This window comes from Haliotis rufescens, unplaced genomic scaffold (genome assembly GCF_023055435.1).
Source record: "Haliotis rufescens isolate VD_foot unplaced genomic scaffold, xgHalRufe1.0.p SCAF_8, whole genome shotgun sequence".
Lineage (NCBI taxonomy): Eukaryota > Metazoa > Mollusca > Gastropoda > Lepetellida > Haliotidae > Haliotis > Haliotis rufescens.
In genome coordinates this window covers 54178047-54196803 of record NW_025964372.1, presented here as the reverse complement: position 1 = coordinate 54196803, position 18757 = coordinate 54178047, and the positions used below count along the sequence as shown (strand labels likewise).

At 35.2% G+C, this 18757-nt stretch overlaps 1 protein-coding gene across 1 annotated transcript in view; it reads left to right on the top strand.

Annotated features, from left to right (window-relative positions):
* LOC124124237 (G-protein-signaling modulator 2-like) overlaps positions 1 to 18757 on the top strand; it is a 113491-nt gene that overhangs the window by 1799 nt on the left and 92935 nt on the right. The window contains exon 2 of the mRNA XM_046487366.2: positions 6772 to 7035. Coding sequence (XP_046343322.2) covers positions 7030 to 7035 — 6 coding nt within the window. The 5' untranslated portion in view covers positions 6772 to 7029. The remainder of the gene's footprint in view (positions 1 to 6771; positions 7036 to 18757) is intronic.

The window sequence follows — 18757 nt, the reverse complement described above, 5'->3', positions numbered from 1 at the left end:
ATTTCTTTGAGGTGAAGGTCCTTTAATGAGAATGCACACGATCATTGTACCATGCTGTTTACAGTTTCAGTTATAATGTAGATTTTGCATATCTTTTATACATTTTTCACGCAATTAATTTCACTTTGGATATCTGTCAGTGTTTAAAATGATATCATACGTAAATATAGGCCTAAATATGTATGAACGAACCTTTGATAATCTCCTGTTTGTTTGAACATTGTTTACATAAGAATTGATAGGTTTATAGTGTCAAATACGATGTTTCTTCCTTTGGACAAGTGCTACAAGATGAAGTCTAAATGTAACTGCAGCATGTACATATTTCTCGGGATGTGCAATAGTCAATACTATAAGTTCATATAACCTATGTACTTGAATAGACGTTTCGTTTTATTTTAATAAATACCGTATTTGACGTAATAAGCGCCCTGCTCTAATAAGCGCCCACGGCGATATTTGTTAATATATTGGCTAGTGAACAATCCCAATTAGCACCCCTTCCAATTGATCAATGTACATAAGACTTATTTATTCATGTATAATATGCACTTGTGTGTTATATGCACCCTTAATTATGGGCAATTAAATTCTGAAAAAATATATCTGTTGTATATAAACATTTCAGGCTGTCAGCATAAACCACGAAATATATCTTTCAACTCGTTTTTTTCTTCACCAAAATACTATTCTTATAAGAGCTAATTTGAGAGCTCCCTGGGCACTTATTACGTCGAATACGGTATATTACTTTAACAAAATGGATGATATTTTTCGTTAAAATATATGCGCACATTTCTGAAAGAATTGCCTTGGTCTAGGAATTTATGTTTATAATTTTTTTTATGTCGTATGATACACAGAACTGTGATATCTAACAATTCGCCAGGTTGCTCGTTAGTCACAAACAATTTACGAATTTTGCATTATATAATCAATGGGTTCATTCTTTTTTCAATATTGTGATCACAGGATATTTACACAGTTTACTTTATTTCTCCAGCGATTGTAAAACTTAAAAAAATAAAACCCATGCCGTTGGTTCAACCTTATAAGATTATCCTGATAATTCTATACCAACAGAGCTTTATTCGCATCTGTTATTGTGTAATTCTGAGACAAGATGAAGAGAAATAATAACATAATAATGAACAATATGTCCAATATTGAATATAATTTTGGTTGTTTTGAAATATTCTTTTGGGAATTTCATGACGTAAATTGATGCCAAACAGGTGCGTGTCTTGTCCAGTTAAGATACACGATAAACTATCTAATTGTTTATATATTCAAGACATTATTTACTTGGTGAAAGCAGTCATTTCATGTTGTGTCGAAAAAGCATCAAATTTCGTTTTACACATACCATGAACGAAAATTAGAGGAGATATATATTAATCAAAATACCAGTGTTGTCTTTCTCCAACGTTTCAAAGACATAAAACCAGCCATGACGTCAAATAGAATGGTGTAATTGTTTTTGGTATTTCATTACATTTGATGATAAGGCTAGTGCTCCATTAATAATGGTGCAACATTAGTCAAATTACACTTACACATTCAGGAGAATGTTGGAATCTAAGGACTCAGTTATAGGTTAGATAGGGCCATCCATTTCTCTGTTACAACTAAACGTATACAGTTTCAATGTCGATATTTGTGTTGGAATAGTTTGGTTCCTTTTGGAAAAAAACGCCACGATAATATATTGTCCTTACCCACAAGTAATTCTCACCAAGTGACCTGAGTTACAATAAACTAGTGCTAAGCATAGCGGAGTTATGCCCCCTTTTCCATGTACGTGTGTAACATCTCTGTCGCCTTTTGACGTCAGAGAGAAAAATCAGTATATCTTCTCTTACGGCATGCTGTTTTTGGCATTGAATGTATGAATATTTGCAGTTAAATTTACACCATCAAATAGGAAATTTAATATTCTCAACCTCTGCGTAATTTTATAGCCAGAGGTAGATCCAGTGCTGCGTGAGCGCAATTCTCGCACAACCTTCACTTTTCCGATCTTAGGAAAATGTGTGTCAGAAAAAACCACCAGAGGGTAGCCCTGAAATTCAGCATATAGGCCTACGGCTACGTGAAAAAAACGTGCCTCATTTGACTCCCCATGATGTTGATATTATAAATAATGGTTGATTCATCAGGCCCTGGAACACTCAGACAATGTAATACAATTGCGCTTTCCGATCTCAGAGACACAGAAGGGTTCGGTAATCCGGTATCGATGGCAAGTTATACGCTTTACTCTTACAAGATAAGGTATACAAGCGGAAAGAAGTTGCATTCATAGGTAATCTAGGAGATTTAAGAGATGTAGACGTTAGTGGACTCAATAAAAACACTTCATACAATCTTACTCGCAATGATGATAATAAATGGACTATGATCGAAGAAAAAATCTAGTGGCTATTGAATATCGTCATTACCCCACCATATGTGATGATGGGTAAGGGACATCAATTAACTAAGATAATACTTTGTTCTCGCGGCTTATATCCCTTCAAAACGAAAAAGTGTGTTAGTCTCTCCCCTACCAGAAAACCCAGGTCATATGTTATTGAGTCGTCCGGCAGTAAAAAATGTTAGTTTAAATTTGGTTCCTGAGTTCAATGATATAAAACAGAACTTGAGTGCAATACATAATCCTTCTACGCTTATGTTCTCGATGGAGTTGACACCATGCTTGTAACAGCTGGCATGGGACTCGGTGTAGCCGGTGTCGGTTTATTATCAACTATAATCGCGGAGCCTATCGTACTTGGCATTGAAATAGCCGCCGGAGTCTCAGGACTGGCAGGAATAGCGATTAAATTTATTTCTCGTAGGCTGCAAAAGAAAGCATTAAAACATGAGGATATTCGGATACTCGCCAAAGCAAAGTTGAACAGCATTAAGGAACATATCTCAACAGCAATGGCTGATTGTAAGATATCCGAGGAGGAGTTTCGTTTAGTGCTGTCAGAACTCACCAAATACAACGTAATGAAGCAGGAGATTCGATCAAATTCTTGTAAGACCAGTGGTATTAGCGAAGACGAGAAAAAATAGTTCATAGAACAGGGGAGACAACAAGCGCGTCAATTATTCCGTGCCAAAAGAACTGGTTGGAGATTAAAAATAGATTGCTTGATCACATTTAAGGGAATGCTTACATAAGAATATAATAATGGAAAATTACAAACCAACAAAGGAAGAACTCGAAAAAGCTATCGAAGCATTTATGCTCAGGGACAAAATTATCAAATGGAGAGAATTACCACAAGGTATATATTATATCAGTGATGTCAAACCAACCAAATACTGTCATCAATTGGTTCTTTCCAATTAACAAGAAGAGTATATATAGTCTGGTCTCCTAGTAAAATGAACGAAGAACTTAGTAAAAATGTTGAATATCACTTTGTTAAAAGTAAGGGTATATGTATGAGTAAAAATAATAGAGAATATTTTCATTACAATTGAGTTTAATGTCATGACGATCGTTGAATTGATCAGCGTTTACACATAAAAAATTCCATCTGTAGTAGCGGTATAGGTATATAAATCTGGCTCCAGTGGAAGTGGTCCAGAATCACCATTACCTATACTACTGTTTCCTTGTCGCAAGGTAAGCAGTGCATGCGGGAGTAATGCAGGATAAGTATAAAAATGTAAAAAATATTTAGAATTATTGTTGTTGGTTGGGCATGTTGGATAATCTAAGTATCATGACGTGATACGATTGGCGACTTCAGTGGTAGACGATGCTACAGTACATCATCTTGAAGTACCCACAGTTTGATAACATCAAGCCCAAGAAAGCGCGACAAATTACACGTAACACAGGGATTAGTGATGAGGTAACACAGGGATTAGTGATGAGGTAACACAGGGATTAGTGATGAGGTAACACAGGGATTAGTGATGAGGTAACACAGGGATTAGTGATGAGGTAACAGGGATTAGTGATGAGGTAACACAGGGATTAGTGATGAGGTAACACAGGGATTAGTGATGAGGTAACACCGGGATTAGTGATGAGGTAACACAGGGATTAGTGGTGAGGTATGGTAAACAGAGCTACAGAAAAGCTGTGTGTTTGCGTAAAATACTCCCCCAAAGTATTCAAAACCCAATTACTTTCAATTACTTGTGTACAGAAACACATGCATTAAATGAAAAACTGAATGTATAAAAAACAGCACATGTAAATACCCAATGAAGCTTTTTCAGCATGCGTACAACAGAGCTAATTTCCAAAACACATTATGAGCTAATTTACTTTCTGAGTCAAGCTTATATTTAGAACAGTTATATACATCTAAAACATTATTTCATTTTTTAAAAATCTTATAATGTTCACTAATGGAGTGATGAATGGATGAGTGACAAAATATTGGTTACTCAATGAAAAATGTAAAAACCCAATTAAAACAGAAACCATGGAGTGAAACCTCAATTGCTAAAAAAAATGATCTGGAGCTCTGGTAAATAATAGCTTAGAGGTATTGAATATATCTAAGGATGGAGCTCTGGTAAATAATAGCTTAGAGGTATTGACTATATCTAAGGATGGAGCTCTGGTAAATAATAGCTTAGAGGTATTGAATATATCTAAGGATGGGTGTTGTGTGGGCAAGTATGGTTTAGTCCAGATACACTTGGAGCATATAGACATTCATATCCAGTTGCATGTTTCAAAATAGGTTGCACTTGTGCATGTTATGTACAGCTAAATCGAGCCCTGTGTGTTGCTAACTATTGTCTTTTAACATATTTCTTCTGGCTTTATGTTAGTAATAATCTAGATTTTGACTTTTATTTGACCTTGGCAAATCGATCATGTACTGAATGCTGAAAGTTCAAATGGCCATATATTTAGCTATTTTTTGGATTTGAAAATTTAAGTATATTTGTATTCAGTGGTATGGTCTGTTTTTTGTGAAATCTTACATTTTGGCCTTTATTAGACCGTTGCAATTTAGACAGTCGTCTAAAATTCTCTCTAAGTGCGTTTCTTTGCACTGAAACATCAATGACTGATAAAGCTGAGGTTCAAATATGGCTGCCACAGTCGGTTTTGTTCATATGATAATTAGGGGCGGTCGGGTAGCCTAGTGGTTAAAGCGTTCGCTCCTCACGCCGAAGACCTGGGGTTCGATTCCCGACATTGGTACAATGTGTGAAGCCCATTTCTGGTGTCCCCCGCTGTGATGTTGCTGGAATATTGCTAAAAGCGGCGTAAACCATACTCACTCATTCACATGAGAATTCAATTGACCTTATCTTTGTGAGTTCATTGAAGAATGACCCTTCAGAGTGAGAGCCAAACGGTATGAAAGTCAATTCTAACAATTTTTATATCACTGTTTTTACCTCAAAGTATGTAGACCTTGATCTGTACACAATTATGTTTTGTACGTAGGACTTCATGTTTATACTGACAGTCGTACAACAACCAGCTGTATCGTGGAATAAAATAGTTCCTCAAAGCGAAAGGTAACATGAGCTTTTGTATGCCCAACATGTTCAATACACAACTTTTGTAGTTTCTGTACAACAAATGTACTCAAATAATTTCCTCATTAGATGAGAAAGGTCGGTTAAGAACTACCTCAGTAAGTCAGTCACAATGACAGTGCGTCATACTCATAATATATTTACACCAAGTACAAGACGTCAAAATGGCCGACACAATAAACGTGATGGTAGAGATTGCCGAAGTTTTTAATGAACCTATGGCTATTACAAGTGTTAGTCATCACTGATCAATGGGCCGATCACTGAAAGATCTTTTAAGATATTTGCAGTTTTTACATTTTGAAGTTGACTCGACCTTTGTACTTACTGCAAGCTGAAACTGTCCTATGATCATTTATGTCCTCAGCTATTTTCTTTCAAAATGTCCTGAAATGTGGTACTTCTGTAAGAGAGAATTAACTGACTATAAAAGTCCAGTTTCCACCCTTGCCGAACTAGGCTTGTATTATGGAGTTAGAATTTGGCTGGACTAACGAGTCTTTGCATAGTCCAATCAAAATCGCACAATGAAATCGAAATCCGGTTTGTAAACTGTCATGCAGACTCGGTCGATTGCATGATTTCCAAAGCAGGTGTACCGCCAACTTGTTGTCAACAGATATTTTCCAAATCTTTTCATGTTTTTAATCAAGGTGCTCACATGATTTGATGCACTTCACGAAAGACCCATTTGATCACAATATAGATATTGATAATCGATCAGATCATCTTGACTGGGCGCCGCCATTTTGTTTTAAGCAAATGCAAGTGATACTGAGAGGTGGAATCTGATTGGTCCATGGGAGAGGCATAGAAGGGACATAACTCGTAATAACCACTGATGGCGCTACGGTCGAGCCCAGGAATTCAAGCCTAGTACGGCAAGGAGGGAAACTGAACTTTTAAAGTCAGTTAACTTTCTTGCATTGGGAAGATGTACCCTGACATGTTGTGAAAGAATGGGAATGTAAAATGTAATAACCAAATTAAAATAGAAACCCTAGAGTAAAAACTCAATTGCTCAAAAAGTTATCTGGAGCTCTGCATGTGTAGTCATCAGGAACATTCAACATACATCTTCTGATTTTCTTTTTGCAATATTCATAATGTTGTTCAGTGGCTATGTTGAGTACATTCCCACGTGGGCCGCAGTGCCTTGGCTCTGTGTTGAGATGTGATAGTTCAGGTAAACCGTTTGGAATACCTAACTGCTTGGTCCTCCAGCTGTCTAGATGATCTGTGACTTATCTGTTGCAGTGACTTCACTCCTTGGACTTGATAGTCCCTTCAGACCTTCACCTTCATGCTGCAATGACCTTCACATTCATACTGCAAATGACTTTCAACTATAGCCATTCATGGACCTTCGTTTAATGATGTCATTGACCTTCGCCTTAATGTTGTCGCTGAACTCCGCCTTCTAACTGCTACATACCTTCACATAGGTCAACGGGCATACGACCTTCACCTTTACAAGAAGTTCAATAGAACGGAGGACAGAAGGACTCTCACACAATGCAGGTCAGGACAATTGTTAAAATGTCTGTAACACTGTCATGAAGTTTTGTATCTATCATTGTAATGTGTCATGATGAAGTTTATATATATACAGAATTACTGAAACACTGTGTGTATCTAGTGCCGAGGACACACCTAAAACTGTAATGGCACAGTGAATTCCTTACCTGCATGCCCCTTTGGCACACTTAATTTATCAATGAAACTGACTGATGAGTATTTCTGTTGATAATCATATCTCGTATTTAAAAATAATTTCTATAAATATGTGCAAAAACAAATTGAATTTCCTTTCTGGAAAACGATGATCAACACGATTGAATTCCTTCAACACCGAGTCCCCAGACACCGCAGGCCGGTAGACCGACCAAGCTGAAATACGTATTTTATTTCAATTTATTATTTTTTATCAATAGATTAAAAGATCATTCACTAGATCTATTTCCCGCAATGTTATTGAAAATATAATTCTCGGACTCACACTTCAACAAGGGGTCCACATCGAAAAAGTCAAAGAGCGAAATAAAAACATGTCAATCAAATCTTTAAATATATTATACAAAGTAATAAATAAAAACAAAAATACTTCTTAAAGTTGTCAAACTTACATCTATGTTATTATTTCCATGTTTTCGTGCGATCACGTGTAATGTGAGTCAAATGACATCTCGGCTTTCAACGCCTCGACTTCTCTGCACGGACACAATGTTTAATGCCAAAATATATGCATGAAAAATCTTTGTCACAGCTCGTAATCTGGCATGATACATCCACGAAGTTACATATTTTTTTATATAGATAGCGATTTCCTGCTTAAGACGTTCAGAATAACACGAATTAACAAAAACTTTGGTCAAAACCTGAAATTCATCTTACATGAGGACAGTACCATTGCTGTAATTTGATTGGCTGCTTTAAGTCACATGCTCAAATTTGACTAATCACGAATCTTGTAGCAGATTTCGGCAAGAAAGCATTATTAGAAACCAATAAAATCTCAAGTTACAGTAATGTAAGACTCAAGGCAAGTTTACTATCGTGTAAATGACAAAATAATCCTTGTAGATAATGGTGTGTCACATGGCACGTGTTATTCATACGAAGCTTCGAAAACGGAGATGTTGCTTCATGCTACCGAGCGGACATCTTCTGTTATCAGGAAAATGATGACAGATATTAATTCATTTAAAAATAATTTTCCAATTACATTTAAACAATAAAAAGAAAAAAAACCCAAATAGATCCAGGAAAGTGGATTTTATGAAATCTTATATTTGCAGAAAATCGTCAAATTTTTGTTTCCTTGGTCCTCAATCTGGACGTTATAAATGTGTTAACTTAGATTTTGTTATTTACAACACACTTAATTTAGTTTTAAATGCATTATTTAAATAATGTGATAAACATAACTTTCATATGTATAAACAGTAGGATTAGACCTTTCAAATGGTGTATAACATGTAGTAGCAAAGATGTTTTACAAGAAAATAGGCTGAAATCCCCGACACACTCAAAGTTGATGACTGTAGCCCCCTGCATACAGGGGGGAAGAGGGGGGAGGGGGGGGGGGGAAGAGGGACCACACCCTATGAACACACAACAGCTACAACTGTAACGGATCAGTGCGCAGCTACTACCACTAGTACCAGTTGTGAACAGTAGCTCTTAAATCTTGAGACTATTATAATTGGTATTGCAGTATTTCACTAGGATTCAAAGGCAACGAGTAACCAGAAATTAGTAACTTATGGCGGATTGTAATGGCGCACGCTTACAAATTTATTAAATATGGCATATGCAAAATGTTTGTTGTTCTTTGTTCAACTTTTACGACACATAAATTAGGAAAGACCGATGCTGATTTTCTTTACCGAGTTTGGTAAACAAAATACCTGTCATAAGTGAATCTTACCGCAGTACGGATTACAAGATTTACCGATACCGCGATACTGTATGTGATAAAGAATAAATGCGAACACTTGAATGTAAGCGTTGTTTTTATCTAGCGGACTCTGAATATTAAGCTATTTTACAACAGCTGTTTGTAACTCATTCTATATTAGTTACATTAAGAATTGCAAAACACATTTTGCCAGAACAGTTATCAGTGTAACTGACATGTTTAAACATTTAAAGCACCTGAAACATGTTGGATCCTGAACACACTCTTACCAAACAACGTTTGATATGCCAGTTATGTCATGACACATTGATGTAATTGTCACAGTTACCACATGAACTCACTACTCAGTACAGTAGCATCAGAACAGACATTGAACTTGACTGAATCCATAAACTTCAAATCATTGGTAGATCATTTACTAAGTTAGACATTAACATGGATAATTTTGTGTTAAGATATTCATTAATATCAAATTTCCATTTTAAGAAATTGTTTGTCCCTTAATGTAAAACTCTTGGTCATGAGAGCAGGATGTGCCCTGATGTGAACCTTTCTCTCACATTTCCTGTTTGTTAATATTTTGCTGTTGCGAAAAGATTTCAGATTTTTTCACAACCACTGTGTTCAGCTGTTTATGTAATATTATGATGCTATAAACTGGACCCCTCCATTGTTGTTTGGGACCCCTGTACAGTATAGTTCATAATGACTACTGTACAGTATAGTGTATAATGACTACTGTACAGTATAGTTCATAATGACTGCTGTAGAGTATGGTGTATGATGACTGCTGTACAGTATAGTTCATAATGACTGCTGTAGAGTATGGTGTATGATGACTGCTGTACAATATAGTTCATAATGACTACCGTACAGTATGGTGTATGATGACTACTGTACAGTATGGTGTATAATGTCTACTGTACAGTATGGTGTATAATGACTGCTGTACAGTATAGTTCTAATGACTACTGTACAGTATAGTGTATGATGACTACTGTACAGTATAGTTCATAATGACTGCTGTAGAGTATAGTTCATAATGACTACTGTACAGTATGGTGTTTAATGACTACTGTACAGTATAGTTCTAATGACTACTGTACAGTATAGTGTATGATGACTACTGTACAGTATAGTTCATAATGACTGCTGTAGAGTATGGTGTATGATGACTGCTGTACAGTATAGTTCATAATGACTACTGTACAGTCTGGTGTTTAATGACTACTGTACAGTATAGTTCATAATGACTACTGTACAGTATAGTGTATAATGACTACTGTACAGTATAGTTCATAATGACTGCTGTAGAGTATGGTGTATGATGACTGCTGTACAGTATAGTTCATAATGACTACTGTACAGTATGGTGTTTAATGACTACTGTACAGTATAGTTCTAATGACTACCGTACAGTATGGTGTATGATGACCACTGTACAGTATGGTGTATAATGTCTACTGTACAGTATAGTTCATAATGACTACTGTACAGTATGGTGTATAATGACTGCTGTACAGTATGGTGTATAATGTCTACTGTACAGTATGGTGTATAATGTCTACTGTACAGTATGGTGTATGATGACTGCTGTACAGTATAGTTCATAATGACTACTGTACAGTATGGTGTATGATGACCACTGTACAGTATGGTGTTTAATGACTACTGTACAGTATCGTTCTAATGACTACCGTACAGTATGGTGTATGATGACTACTGTACAGTATGGTGTATAATGTCTACTGTACAGTATGGTGTATAATGACTGCTGTACAGCATAGTTCATAATGACTGCTGTACAGTATGGTGTATTATGATTACTGTACAGTATAGTTCATAATGACTACTGTACAGTATGGTGTTTAATGACTACTGAACAGTATAATTCTAATGACTACCGTACAGTATGGTGTATGATGACTACTGTACAGTATGGTGTATAATGACTGCTGTACAGTATAGTTCATAATGACTGCTGTACAGTATGGTGTATGATGACTACTGTACAGTATAGTAAATAATGACTACTGTACAGTATAGTGTATAATGACTACTGTACAGTATAGTTCATAATGACTACTGTACAGAATGGTGTATGATGACTACTGTACAGTATGGTGTATAATGACTACTGTACAGTATGGTGTATAATGACTACTGTACAATATAGTTCATGACTACTGTACAGTATGGTGTATAATGACTACTGTACAGTATGGTGTATGACTACTGTATAGTATAGTTCATGATGAATACTGTACAGTGTGGTGTATAATGAGTACTGTACAGTATTGTGTATGACTACTGTATAGTATAGTTCATGATGAATACTGTACAGTGTGGTGTATAATGACTACTGTACAGTATGGTGTATGACTACTGTATAGTATAGTTCATGATGAATACTGTACAGTGTGGTGTATAATGAGTACTGTACAGTATTGTGTATAATGACAATGTTAAAGAGTATGATATATAATGACCACTGTACAGTATTGTGTATAATGACTGTTGTGTAGCCACTTGAAGATCTGGGGTAGAATAGGTCTTCAGCAACCCATGCTTCCTGTGAAAGGCGACTATGCTTGTCGTAAGAGGTGATTAATGGGATCGGGTGGTCAGACTCGCTGACTTGGTTGATGAATGTCATTGTATCCCAATGGCGTTGATCGATGCTTATGATGTTAATCACTGGATTGTGTGGTCCAGAATTGATTATTTACAGACCGCTGTCATATAGCTGGAATGTTGCTGAGTGCGGCTTCAAACAACAAACAAACAAAACTGTTGTACCATATGGTTCATAATGACAGTGCTGTATTTTATGTCGTATAATGACAACTGTAAAGTGTGGTGTATAGTGTCTACTGTAATTATTGTGGTGTATAATGACAACTGTACAGTATGGTGTATAGTGACAACTGTACAGTATGTCATATAATGACAACTGTACAGTGTGGTGTAAAATGACAATGTTGTACAGTATGTTGTAATGTATAAAGACTACTGTACAGTATGGTGTAAAATGACAATGTTATACAGTATGGTGTATAATGACAATGATATAGAGTATGATGTATAATGACAACTGTACAGTATGATGCATAATGACAACTGTACAGCATGGTGTAAGTCAACTGTACAGTAAGGTGTGTAATGACTGTTGTACAGTATGGTTAATAATGCCTACTTACAGTATGGTGTATAATGACAACTGTACAGCATGGTGTATAATGACAATGCTGTTCAGTATGGTGTATAAAGACTACTGTACAGTATGATGTATAATGACCACTGTACAAGTATTGCATATGACTGCTGTACAGTATGGTGTGTTATGACAACTGTACAGTATAGTGTATAATGACTGCTTTTCAGTAGGGTGTGTTATACTACTGTACAGTATTGTATATGACTGCTGTACAGTATGTGACAACTGTACAGTATAGTGTATAATGACCTATTCAGTATGGTGTGTAATGCTACTGTACAGTATTGTATATGACTGCTGTACAGTATGTGACAACTGTACAGTATAGTGTATAATGACTGCTATTCAGTATGGTGTGTTATGACAACTGTACAGTATAGTGTATAATGACTGCTATTCAGTATGGTGTGCAATGCTACTGTACAGTATGATGTATAATGACCACTGTACAGTATTGTATATGACTGCTGTACAGTATGTGACAACTGTACAGTATGATGTATAATGACCACTGTACAGTATTGTATATGACTGCTGTACAGTATGTGACAACTGTACAGTATGATGTATAATGACCACTGTACAGTATTGTATATGACTGCTGTACAGTATGTGACAACTGTACAGTATAGTGTATAATGACTGCTATTCAGTATGGTGTGTAATGCTACTGTACAGTATGATGCATGACAACTGTACAGAATGGTGTAAGACAACTGTACAGTAAGGTGTGTAATGACTGTTGTACAGTATGGTTAATAATGCCTACTTACGGTATAGTGTATAATGACAACTGTACAGTATAGTGTATAATGACTGCTATTCAGTATGGTGTGCAATGCTACTGTAGAGTATGATGTATAATGACCACTGTACAGTATTGTATATGACTGCTGTACAGTATGTGACAACTGTACAGTATAGTGTATAATGACTGCTATTCAGTATGGTGTGTAATGCTACTGTACAGTATGGTGTATAAAGCCCCTGTTACGCTATCAACAACTTTGATCAAAAACATGGTCAAAGTCCATTTTTACCAAGTGTTTGATTGTGTAACGTAACATGCTGTCAAACACTTTGACAAAGTTTTTGACAGACTTTGATGGAATAGAAACCGATCCTATTTCTCGTCAAACTTTGATCAAAGTTTGATGAAGTTGATTAGGGCTGCAACGATACAGGAAGGTCACGATACGATACGTATCTCGATATGCAACAATAAAAATGAGTACTCCAGTACGCCAGCATATATTAAATTTCAAGGCTTCAAGCATGTCAGGATTGGACCTTGCATGATTTTGGAACAGTCAAAATTATTTTATAATAACAAAGACTACTTGTCAAGCTTCTAAGTGGAACTTTCTCTCACCCTCCATCAAAACATGTCAAATTTCAAAACAGCAGGAAACTTCAAAGTTCAAACACCAGAAAATAATCAATGCACTTCGCAGTGTGAATAGTTCAACTTCAGGTTCTTTTTCAGAAAAATTAAAATGTCAACATTTTCAGGGACAGTGATACCCTCTCTTAAAGCTCTGCACGCTAACGTCGAACCCATTCGACAGAGGTGTCCATCCCCGTGCATCTGATGTCGAACCCATTCGACAGGCGAATAGCATAACAACACCCCAAAATAAAACTCGCCATATCTATTTACCGAGAAGGCTTTGCGTAACATTTAAATTACGTATGACATGCATAAATGCTCAGCTTGCTCAATATCAAATGTTCAGTCATTTATTTACCTCAAAAAGAAAATATCGCGAGTTTAAAATGTTTCGGCCAAACTTCTCGGCACACAACTACCAGAAACGGCCATTGTTGACTTTTGGCACTTCACGTTGAGCGGCATGCAGTCCGATATTTTCTTTATAATTTCATCATTTTTCCTATTCGATCATAATTTTTTGTTTGCTGACGAAAGGAAAACACCCATGTTCCTTTATTTCTAAAAATTAGCAACTTTCGGTGTAACTAATTGTAAACAAAAACAATCTGAATCGTAACATCATCGATTGGATGGAACTTGTACGATCATGGCAACGGCGGTAAACAAACAACTCCACATGCATAGTTATCCCGTTAGACTATTACAATCATTTTGTTACATCTAACTTAATTTTCTAGAATTATTGACACGTATGTATAAATCTTTGTAAAAAGAATTTCATTTTTAAAGAGTTTGCAAATGATTTCGTTTGATAAACTTTCCGACACATTGACAAGCCGACAAACGTCAGTGATACGTTTGGGCGTGGCCTAACTCGCGATTTGTTGAGTTGAACAAAGTCAACACACACTGCGAAAAATGACAAATATTGAATGAAACGCAAAATCTGAACTGATATACATTCTAGGTAAACCATTCAATAGCAAAATAATGCATTTTACGAGAAATAATCAAAATACTTGCAATTTTAGCTATCATTTCTGAAACCGGAAGCACGTACCGCATGTGACACATGGAAGCAAAATATGCAAAAGTTGGTAAGCTATCATAAAGAAATTCCGAAATAGATTCAAATTCAAAAGAAAATACATAATTTACTATTTATTGATATGGAGAGCAATCTTCACTCCTATTTGTTTCATATTTCTTCGTGATTGTCGCCATCAAATGTGTAAGTCTAAATCCGAAACCGTAATGGATTTCACGCTCGATGATTTTAATTTTAAAATATTTTCTAAAAACGAACGCAACGGAGAGCGATACAACGTATTGATATGCCATAATAATAACATAATATTGTTATTGGTCTAACATTACAAAAAGAACAATTTAAATATTAAAGATGTTGTTGAAAACTTTCTGAGAACCTCCCGTCCTCTGAACCGATAACATTTTGGTACACAACGAGGTGTAAATATATATAGATTCTAGGCTCCTATTTATATATATATATGTGATTTTGTACCCAAAACAAATTAAATTGTACCCAAAATACTTTGTGCATTTGTACCTAAGAAAATAAGACAATAATCTATAATTATATTTATGTTTTCATGTAGATGAACAGAACACATAATAAAATATTTCATCAAGTTCCAAATATGATTATGACTGTGATCCTTGAAATTGATTGTTTAGTTTTGAGAGAAAATTGACGTCTTGTCACAGAAGGAGAGGCCAGTTATTTTGGTTAAAGTAAGAATGAATTGTTTTGATAGGAAAGTGATATTATGTTAAGTTTAAGACACCAAATTAATGTATATCTTTGAAATAATTCTAGGTAGATCTACAAAATCACATACCCATTTGGGTAACAAATTACTAGAAATTTTGGGTACAAAAGTCACCACTGTACATTTCAACTGATTTTCGTGAATCAATAGGATAAAAAAATTTCGTATGAATGATTCCTTTTCTCATTTTTTTAAGACAAGAATTTGTTTTACATAACAAAACAGGCAGATCTACACGGATCACATTTAGTCCTAAAAAGGTGAAAAATATGGACACCTCAGAAATGAGGGCTTATAAGGTTATAATTCTACCTAACTAGTCACATGGTTTGACTTAGATCTAGGTCTATCTAAGAAAAGTCCTTATGAAAATCTTTTTTAATTTTTTTTATGACACTGACATTTCTGGCACTTAGACAAAGAGTATTCAAGGAAAGACAGATATGTTTTTGAATGAAAATATGACTTTCCTTTATAATTCTTTTTTCATGATGACAGGGGAACTTTTATACACACCAGCTGAGGAAGTTGTGATACTGTGATTGCATACAAAGAAAAAAACAGGTTGGAAGCAGTACCTGTATGTATAAAATAGACCACATAAGGTGAACAAAAGTAATGGATTGGCTGACTGGAAAAAATACATCTGGCAAGGGTAAACATGTACACAGGCATGTTTCTTTTCATTCCAACCAGAAGACTGAGATAGCATTTTCTAAGAAACCTATGGCAAACTTACCAGCTCATGTGCCACCATGGTTCTTGTGATTAAACAAACAAAAATGTCATGTACTGTTACAAGTACTGTTACTGTAATTAAATTAAATTAATTCCTATTAAATTATATTTCAGAATTGTTTTATTTGGAAACAAACCACATAATGCACAAGATTAATGTCCATATGAGTTTAGTATGTATATGTTAAGGATCTGATTTATTCATTATTCATGGAATACTAAAATTAAAATGATGACATCAGAGAGTTACTTATTCACATAGTTGATTTTCAGAGTGCAAGATAATAATTGTTGTATAAATATGTTTAAACTAAAGATAATAATTGAAGTTTGATCAGTTACACTGTGCTGATGCAAAGACTAATATTTACTGTCCCCACACACCATCATTGTGGGAAAAATAACTATTAAATATAACTTAAAATTTTAAAACCTGTAAACAGCTGTAAATAATTAAACAATTACAAATCTATCATCAATGCGCAATCATGGTGGTCTTCATATTTTTGGAATAAATTTAGAAATCCTTCGTGAAACTGTTCTAAAATCATGCTAGAATCTATGAATGTATTCCCGAAAGGAAAACTATCCTAAATGTAATGTGGAACTAACACCGAAAATATGTACGTAGCATTTTATTGCTTATATATACCCTATCATATTCATCAACGCGGGGATGTAATTTTGAAACAAGTTTTGTCAAGCCCATTTTCGCGCACCTGTTGTTGAGGGTGATCTTGCTGATCGACGATATCCATAGACGTATTACGTGGGATACACTTGTTGTAGTGAAACTTATCAGCATGTACATCGCAGAAATATGAATCATGTCCCATTTATATTCACAACATTGAATGGTGATTTTTTAAATATCAACAGAAGTTCAAATAAAAGATACCGAGAAACTTGCATGTGGCATGTTGATTTATCGTCTACCGTTTCCGGGTCACGGGAGCATGCAAGGTCAAACGGATTAACTAATACGCGAATTATATCGTCAAAGTCACATTTTTATTTCATGTTAGTGGTGATTACTGATACTGTGTATCGACTTATATTTTTGCTGTATGTGATAGGCGAACTATTTCAAAATTTACTGTAATTGTTTTGTTTCGAAAGCTTATCAGCAGACTACCCCTGTCTGTGACATCACATCCGGTGACCTTTGCACTTATTGAAATAGTGCTGTCAGAATTCACGATCTTTATTTTCATTTTTCTCTCGTCATATTTATTGGAATATGACGAATAAAACATTCTTCGATTGAGAAGATCGTCAACTTTCGTTAAGTTATATTTATAAAGGCAATGTAAACTTTGTTGATATTAAAATAGCAATAAGTTATGCGGAGGTCGGGCGAAGCGCGCCATGTTTGATTTTAGGACGTCTGCTAGCATCATGACACGGGTTGTTTATTTTTGTATATCGTAAATATTCAACCAAAACGCTTGAAATTAGGATTAGTGAATATTTATAAGTCATTAATTGTTTCCTGCAAATTTTATAACATGACACGTCAGATTTACCCGAATATTCGTATTTCTGCAACCGACATGATGACCTCGAAAATTAAGTTATTTTTCTGTTTAACGTTTAGATAATAAATTCACTGAAATGGTTCATAATTTACCATCGCGCTGATATGTGCCGATTATAAAACCCGAATTTTTACTCAATTAAAATTAAGATATCGGAGATATGATTATTGAAATCAATTTGCAAAAATGTTACGATATTAAAAGGTTCCTAGCATGAAATGCAAACCACCTTCAATAACGCAATTCAGGTAAGTTCAAGAAAATTTACAAATTTTGTGTTCGTTTTGGTTTAAACTTTGGTATAATTGAAAACACCAGGATATTTTTATATAGAATTGTGTAGTTTTCTATCAGGAATAAATGTGCAAAATATTTCTTCAATTGGCCATTGTTTAATGAGGCACCGACTGTTTGAAATCACCCACCCTCTTTAGAGCGCCTTATGCTAAAATTAATCCAGCAGGCAGGGGTAAGAAGTGTGAAAATAATTCAGCAGGCTAAAGGTTAATGGAAGTGGAGAAGTAGGGGGTAGATGACCAACACAACAGTACATGCTCTGCCTACCTAACACGATTTACGATGTATGCTTCAGAGTTTGGCAAAGGATCAGAATATTGTAAAAAATATATTTATCGAGTGTTATGCGCTTTTGAAAAAACACATTGTATCCCTTCAGCGAATTCAGGTGAATAAACAGTTATTGCAAACCTGGTCAATAAAAATATGAAATTTGATATAAAACATCACCAGACACAATGATTTACCATTAACATTCTATTTCCTGCTCTCCAAGGCATTGTTTTATATGCAGAGATTATGATTATTGTGTGTATTGTCTCGTAAACTAAGCCAGAAATAGCAACCAGCTGTACACACGTTTTCTCCCAATCTACCGGGGATTCAGTTAAAACGTGCCCAGTGATAAAACTTCAAAGAATTTGGATGCAATGGCCGGAAGAAATTGTATCTGAAATTATTGTTTTATCAGAAATAACATATTTCAAAAGCGTGTTGCAATCTGACCGTTGTTGCTGCAAATAACAGTGAGTTGTGCGACCTACTGATCACTTCGCATACAATTTTGCCAAAATTAATGTAAACAATATTGAATGAAATTTTGAATAAAATTAATAAAATATATTA